The following is a 7,966-nucleotide window of genomic DNA, read 5'->3' as shown; positions in this document are numbered from 1 at the left end:
CTTTAAAAGAAGCGCTCCTACCGAATAGGCCGAGTCAATGCAGCAATACTGGACTGTATAAAATGTAAATAACAGCGGTAACGGGAATATTCCGCTGCTGTTGGAATTCATGCATCACGTAATAACTAGTGACGATATATGATAAAATAAAATGACACCTCGGAATGGTAACGTCCAATGTCTATTAAGCACTTTACAATTCACTAGGAGAAGTAACATTTTTTCTATCCGCCCTAATTTTCAAATTCGATATTCCTCTCTAAAACTATAAAGGACAGCGAATGTACCACATGGAAGAACGTAAAAGGGCAAAGAAGAATAACAAAAATGCTAAGAGCAAGTATAACCGGAAATAACCGGCTTGTGAATATAGTGTATCGCTCCTTCCCTTGAAAATTAAATTATACTTTTTTTTTTTTTTAAATCTCAAATATGCATGTATTGCAAAAACAATAAAAATAAGTTAGACAAAATAAATCTTATTTTTAAATACACCCTGTACTATCTTGATGTTTGACCATGGAATGCTCTCGTTACCTTGTACGAGTTGTAACGTAGCGCGGAGGGGAGGGGGGGGGGTTGCCATGCCAGGCCCGTTACATCACGACACGAGGACACGCCCAAGTGGGCGGTGACAAGTCCGTAGAAAGTGCTCCGAGTGGGAGGGGTGTCCCGTCCGCAAGGCCCACACAGTCAGACGGCAGGCAGCAGCTGCGACGTGAGGAGCGCATAACGTTACAGTCTCCATTTAAAAGAAGAAGAAAAAAGACACTCACACAGCGACACATTTGTAAGCTATAGAAACACGTTCCATATAACGACAGCAAGCTCAACATCCAACATGGTGGACCGCGAGCAACTGGTGCAGAAGGCCAGGCTGGCCGAGCAAGCTGAGCGATATGACGATATGGCAGCTGCCATGAAGTCGGTAAGTAGCCCTTCTCGGAATTGACCTTTAGTTTTTTTTTTCCCTTTGCTTGATATATCATTCATTTTCCCCGTACGCATACATGTGCATGCGCATTGGAGCAAACGCACGCCCATGAAAGATCCTGCCTGGCTGGGGAAAGAGCGCAAGGTGTCTTGTCATGATCAGACATAACGGAATAAGCCACACACAATTAGTGGATGAAGGTTACAATTAAAAACCGCAATTTCAATTAAAGAAACGTGAGTCTAGTTGCATGCGGAAAAATTACGATTTAGATCATGTTTTTTGGATAAGGGGGGGCTTCCAAGGCCCATGAAGACCCTGTTCGGATTCTAGTCTTGTCATAATGCTAGAAGGGGAGAACACCGCGCTACGATTTGGCTTGTTTGGGGTTCCGTCATTCATTTGGAGTATTAATAGTTCTGGTAGCGGTCTGTGGTCGTGAGAATGCGGACCGCTTGATCTTGGGGCGGTGCCTTTCTGCCAGGCTCCCTTTTTACGGTCTGTGTGCGTGCGTGGTCGTGTAGGCAGTACCCCCCCCCCCCCCCCCCCCCCACGCTCACTTTCAGACCATCACCACCCAATAGTGACAACATGAATCGACGTCTAATGTTATGTTTTACAATGACACCTCATCGAATATCGTTAGAGGTGCTGTTGCGCCGATTACCAATACCGCGTCAAAGAATCGCGTATCGATTAAATAGGATTTGGCGCTTTTTCACGACGGGTGCGGGTTTGACGCATTACGAAGCGCAATTTTGGCTCAAGGTTGATCGCAATCGATTCTGGCGCAGATGCGCGCAAGATAAGCGCCCCTTTTTGTGTGTGTGTGTGTGTAGACGTGGGTGTTGGTGGACCGCTGGACGCGCAGCACCCCCTCCCTCCCCACCTCCAGCTCTCTTAATTGTCATATTGCAGCAAAAAACGGTCGAAGTGTCGCGTGACGAAAAGCGCAACTGCATTAATCATCGATTTGGCGGATTTGGCAACGGCATATCCGTGCACCTTCGGCCTTTCTCGGCCCTGCAGCCATTCAGTAGGTCCGCACAGAGGCGTGCCGCAGCATCTGGCAAGATGCAGAGGCTCACCCGTAGTGCACCATTTCACGAGCAGCATTTTGTCTGGGCGACTACAGTAGCTACTGTACTTACATTCAATACAAGGATTTTGAAGGAAGTCTTGTAGATAAATGCAAATAGGCATGCTTTATTATTCCCGTGAATATATTTATTATGTTTGTTTTTTTAAATCCTACAGCAACCCCGCGAGTACAAGAACCTAATATATGGAAGCAAAAAAAAAAAAAAAAACATCTTCAGCATGTCAGGTGTTGCTATGGTAATTGTCCATAATGTTCCAAGGACTGTGGCTCCGCCCCGTCCCATTTATGCAGAGTCAGAGTGAAAGCGGTCGATGTGCCAGTGTCTTCTCTGCAGCACTGCATGGGCAGAAGGAAGGGGTGTGTCTGCACTCTGCAGCCTCACCCATCATTTAAAATGGGGAATCCCTTGCCGCTGTGGACATGGCAACCGGCTTTACTCAAAACAAAAACTGAGGCTGGTCAACTTTGGGATTCAGGGACAAGAGCCGCAAACTATGTTCATCTGTTGGCTACTTGTTTAATGGCATTGGCTGTGTTTTAGGGACAATTACAGAAGTTATGAACAGAATACAATTTACTAAAAGAAGAAGGCACAACAAGGCAAACATTACCGCTATGTGTTTTCAGATGATTGCACAAATTACGTATTCTTTCATGCATGCAATCGAACTTCTATTGAGGTTCAGTGGTGTGGGGACAAAGACCCCATGCAGACCCTTTTTGGCTGCACTCCTGATAGCTCAATTTGGTACTAAGATCATAAACAGTCTTGAAATTGAACAGTTGCAAAATGCAGACACATGAGGGATGATAAAGAAACAATAAATTCACCCGGCACGCCCTTAAAGCAAACAACGTCCAACAGAAATTCAAAAGTCCACAAGGAATCAATGGCAGCATTCATATCTTGATTTAGCACATCTTTACACAAACAGAGCGAAGAGAACTTGAAATAAAGCAATGATGGAAATCTTTAAGCCACAAATGAGCTAAAAATCAAATACACCGATCAATCAAATTTCACTTAAAGATTTACATACTCCATTCCAGGTCAAAAATGAATATCTGAAAAACACAAGACGTTTTTGGAATCAAAAACACAAAGCCATCTCAAATAAGAATTTGCTGATGAGCAGCATGATGAGCATATCCAGAAGTAATTCCCTTATAGTCAGAGGTTCTGGGTATGATTCTCAGTTTTTTTTTCCTCACTCCCACATCTCCCTCTTTCTTCGGACTGCAAGCAGTACACCGATTTCCGCACTAATCTCATTTCTTTAAAGTCGTGACTCATATAACGTAATAATCCGACCTTGTATGCAAGTGTTTGTGATCCTCTTGACCGAGACTTCCTCTCCTTTCCTACACACATTTAAAATATTTGATCTGCCCAGCAACTATACTAGCGTTGTACATGGCAACAAAGTGACACTTGAGCAGCATCCCAACTCTGGGGTGCTCCGCCCCTCCCCTCTTCGTCGCTCTTTGTGGCTAAAGCAACAATCCCTATTCACGCCGCCAGTGACGTCAGGTAGTCCGCTGCGCCTTTGTGCTCTGCTGCTTGAAAAGAGGGTCACCAGGGGGGCTTGTCACATCAGCTTAGAAAAGCCTCCAGACTCGGAGCAAATGAGCAAGGAAGGACGCAGAGTAAGAAGACAGAAATGGCAGAGTTGGAAGACCTTTCCACGCCTTTGCTATATGCATCAAAACCTCAATAAATGAAACGTGAGACGCTGGTCAGTGTTTCCCGTATACATTAATGACCAAAGAGAGCTGTCAAAAAGGAAGTTATTGATTATCCTTGGTCGTTTGGAGATTTGGGTGTGTAAGGACGAGACCAGGCACAATTGACGAGACAGACAGAGCGCTATTGTCATAGCGGCAGCGTGGCTTCCTGCTCACCCTCGCCATGTTGTTTTTTCTAAAGCTCGTGGCTTCAGCGCCGGCTCATTCTTTCCGTATTTCTGCGATTTGTAATTTAAGGGCAGTATGATGTTGATGTGCTTCCACAATGAGCGATGGGAGGTTGGGTGACTTTCCTCTCTCCTCGGAAGTCAGCTCATTATGCAATTGATGTCACTTTATTGTTTTCCTGCCTTTATATTCTTGCAGTACAGAGGTCATTCGGATTATTGATAAGGCTCTGCACAAAGGAACGCCGTATTGCGTTGAAAGATAGAAATGGTATTATTAAAAACAGAGTCATCACTTTTGTCACGGCTTCATAAAATATTCAATTTCAGAGTTTAGGTCTATCTTGAGTTTTATGTAACGCAATGCCAAAGTGAAGAATAGTTGACTTATAACTGGATAAACCTGCCTCTCCAAGTTAATGTTTAACTAAAAAGGAACGGAACCTAAATGGTTTTTGATGTGCTAACGCACGTGTTGGTATTGAAATAAAGCATTAAGAAAAAAACAATATGCATTATTTGAGTACCAATGCAATCCAGATTTTGTTCTTTAGGAACATACAATCAATATATACATTGATTCTAGTTAAGTCGGTTGTTCTCCACCACATTTTGGCTTTTAGGTTTCTCGAGCTTTAGCATCTGAACCCCGAAAAAGCCAATATGACAAAAAATCTGAAATTGGTTGATTTGCAGGGATTCCCACCCACACGGCTGCCCGCTGCAGCTTTGTCCACACCAACAGCCATGTCAGCATCCTTTCCACTAGAGATTAGATCAGGGATAAGATTTTGCAGTTGCTATGGAAACAGGCGCTCGTAGCATCAGATTACCTTTTCCTCCTACTTTCGCTCGGTTACAGGTACCGTCACTGCAATGCACAGCTCAGCTGGCAGACAAAAGCCTTTACCTTCTTAGCAAAGACCTCAATCACGTTCCACATATTTGTCTTAAGAAGAGACAATCAGATGGACAATCAGATGGGCAAGGTGCTTGACATTGACAGAATATGACAAAAAGAAAAACATTTGCTTTTCCATTAACACAATACCAGTAAAAGCACCAAGTTGTTTTGGGCAACATTGTTTCGAGTATAGACATAAAGAGCAAAGTTCACCCCCGCCCCCTCCCCTTTCCCGCTTTGCTAATGGAACAGAATTTGGTGGTGAAAAAAGAAAGGCTTTACATTCTGAAAAGGTCTAAAGACTCCTCTGTGGCGAGGTCCCAGTGGGCTATAAAGGATTAAATCCCTCAGACAGACACGGACGGGCCCATCCGTCAAAACAGCACAAAACAAGCGGAGAACGATGACGACAGCCAATCAGCATTCATCACGGACGATGATGTCAGTGAAACGGAAGGCGTGGCTTCTGGTGGCTTGAAAAAGCATTTGAAAAAACAAAATGGAAAAAAAATACTCAATTTGCTCCTGCTCAACTCATCCAACTCATTTTGTCTGTCAGGTCACAGAACTGAACGAAGCACTTTCCAACGAAGAGAGGAACCTTCTCTCCGTGGCCTACAAGAACGTGGTCGGCGCCAGGCGCTCGTCCTGGCGCGTCATTTCCAGCATCGAGCAGAAGACGTCCGCCGACGGTAACGAGAAGAAAATCGAGATGGTACGGGCCTACCGGGAAAAAATCGAGAAGGAGCTGGAGACGGTCTGCCAGGATGTGCTCAACCTCCTCGACAACTTCCTGATCAAGAACTGCAACGAGACGCAGCACGAGAGCAAGGTGTTCTACCTGAAGATGAAGGGCGACTACTACCGCTACCTGGCCGAGGTGGCCACCGGCGAGAAGCGAGCCGCTGTGGTGGAATCCTCCGAGAAGTCCTACAACGAGGCCCATGAGATCAGCAAGGAGCACATGCAGCCCACTCACCCCATCCGCCTGGGCTTGGCTCTCAACTACTCCGTCTTCTACTACGAGATCCAGAACGCCCCGGAGCAAGCGTGCCACCTGGCCAAGACCGCCTTCGACGACGCCATCGCCGAGCTGGACACCCTCAACGAGGACTCCTACAAAGACTCCACTCTCATCATGCAGCTGCTACGAGACAACTTGACGCTGTGGACAAGCGACCAGCAGGACGACGAGGGCGGCGAGGGCAACAACTAAGAAGCCTGCAACCTCGTTCTGCCAAAAAACACCACAACAGTCGCGCTCACAAATGACAAAAATAAAATAATACTGAAAAAGTTAGAAATTAAAGCTAAACGGCGGGTGGGGGGGGAAGAGGTGGAACATCCAATGGCAGCCAATGGTACTAACGCGGCTGCCGCTGCTCTTTATTTTTCCACAAACTAAAAGTGACACGAGTAGGAGAAGATCTTAGCTTGAGGTATAAACTACAGTTATTTTAAAAAAAAAAGAAAGAAAAAAATTTCTAATCCTCCTTTTTGGTAGCCTCTGCAGCATTTGCTAGAACGCCATTGAGAAAGCGGCGCGTCTTTGGCGCCAGCCAGCGTCCAGACGGCTGCCGGAGACGGCGGGCGTCATTGTGTGCAAATGAAGCGGAGGTGTCTCAATTGCATCGAGCGAGGGAAGGCAGAAGTATTCCGAAATTGAGTTTGACGCGAAACAGGGAAAATTTCAGTAACCTTGAATGTCACACGGCCTTGCTTGCATACTGCTGACAAATGCGGCGGCGGCGGCGGCGGCGGCTTCTCGGGGTGTCTGTCCACATACGTGCGTATTGACGTGACATCTTTAGTTGCAGCACACTACGGTCGTTGAGTGAAAAGCAGGTTGTCTCCGTTATTGAGCATAACATGGAGAAGAGAGAAAAAAAAATAATCAAAAGTGTTCTTTTGTTTTGCTTTGTGTCAGGTGTGTGTGTCCAGCTAAGCCACACAGTCATACTGTAACTAAATAGAAGTTCATCAAGTAAACTTAGTGCAGCTTGTCCCTCTCATGTGCTGATGATGTGCTTTATTGAATAAATTAACTGTTTTTGGACACCTAATCCTTAGTGTCAGTATTGTGGTCACTATAATAACCTCAACGGGCTCCCGTTTGGAGTCGGCGATTATACTCACAGAAGTCACATAGCAGAAAAAAAAAGTAGATTGCAAGAAACGGTTCCAGCCTTACTCGTCCGAAATGGCTTGTGGAAGCACGAGAGCAGCTGAAGCCACGGTTGTTAGCAGAAGGCTCCCTTTGGGCTTTGTGAATTCACCTCACTTCACTATCTGCAGTTTCTTTTGCCTATGACAGTATTTTGTTTCTTGGGTGTAAGATGAGAACTGCTCCAGTATTCTCCATATTACAGTATTGTGCATGCTGGTGATGTATTTATAGAGTAGCTTCAATTGATTAACTTATATTGTAGATGTTATGTATTCATAGGATATGGGAAAATATTAGACCTTATTTCAGATGATTTTCTATTTATTTCTTTTTATGGCAATTGTTAGCTAGACTTGATTTTCAAATGTCTTTTTCTTTACTCCATTTGCTGAAGTACGCTATACCAAATCAGTAATTGTTACCAATAAATTGATCTGTTACAGACATTATTATGGTCACATGCACTTCTTGGTAAGGACAAAAAAAAAGGTGCCGTCACAAAGTACAAAACACAACTACAGTAAAAACTCTCACAGGAAATGAACGAAAATAAATATTAGGTAAGCTTTGCAAGATATATTCAAGCGATCTACCAATAATATATCCATGCATGAGCCATTTATATATTTATCTAATACAAAATTAATAAAAATGTTGTATTGCATATTAAAGTAAAGGGGGGGGGGGGGCATAATATTAAAAACTGGAAGACTCCATCAAGGCTGACTATTTAAAAACTCTGAGTAAACGTGATAAATTATAATTTTACACATACAATATTTAATATGCAATAATAGTAAATCATCTCATCCTTCAATTCATAGTGATTGCAATCTCAGGAAATATCAGAGTCCAATTTGTCAATCAAAATGTAGAAACAGCATGCCATTTTGATGTGGCCATCACATTTAGAAATGCAAAGTTAAACATTAAAAGGAAAAGAAAA

General features: G+C 44.0%; 1 protein-coding gene across 1 annotated transcript; it reads left to right on the top strand.

The window, feature by feature from the left end:
- The first annotated feature begins 668 nt into the window (after positions 1 to 668).
- Positions 669 to 7,469, top strand: ywhag1 (3-monooxygenase/tryptophan 5-monooxygenase activation protein, gamma polypeptide 1). The gene is made up of 2 exons (XM_061299723.1): positions 669 to 928; positions 5,413 to 7,469. Exons 1-2 carry the CDS (start codon positions 842 to 844, stop codon positions 6,067 to 6,069), a joined length of 744 nt encoding a protein of 247 aa, XP_061155707.1. The 5' UTR covers positions 669 to 841; the 3' UTR covers positions 6,070 to 7,469.
- The last annotated feature ends 497 nt before the right edge of the window (positions 7,470 to 7,966 follow it).

The sequence above is a fragment of the Syngnathus typhle genome, linkage group LG15 (genome assembly GCF_033458585.1).
Source record: "Syngnathus typhle isolate RoL2023-S1 ecotype Sweden linkage group LG15, RoL_Styp_1.0, whole genome shotgun sequence".
Classification (NCBI taxonomy): domain Eukaryota; kingdom Metazoa; phylum Chordata; class Actinopteri; order Syngnathiformes; family Syngnathidae; genus Syngnathus; species Syngnathus typhle.
Note: the sequence above shows the minus strand (reverse complement) of the source record. Positions and strands in the feature narration are given on the sequence as shown.

Bases quoted from the DNA above. Each gene is read 5' to 3' on its own strand.
- ywhag1 (XM_061299723.1), top strand. From the start codon at position 842: ATGGTGGACCGCGAGCAACTGGTGCAGAAGGCCAGGCTGGCCGAGCAA. The intron at 929-5,412 runs GTAAGTAGCCCT...TTTGTCTGTCAG, and splicing joins TGGCAGCTGCCATGAAGTCG to GTCACAGAACTGAACGAAGC.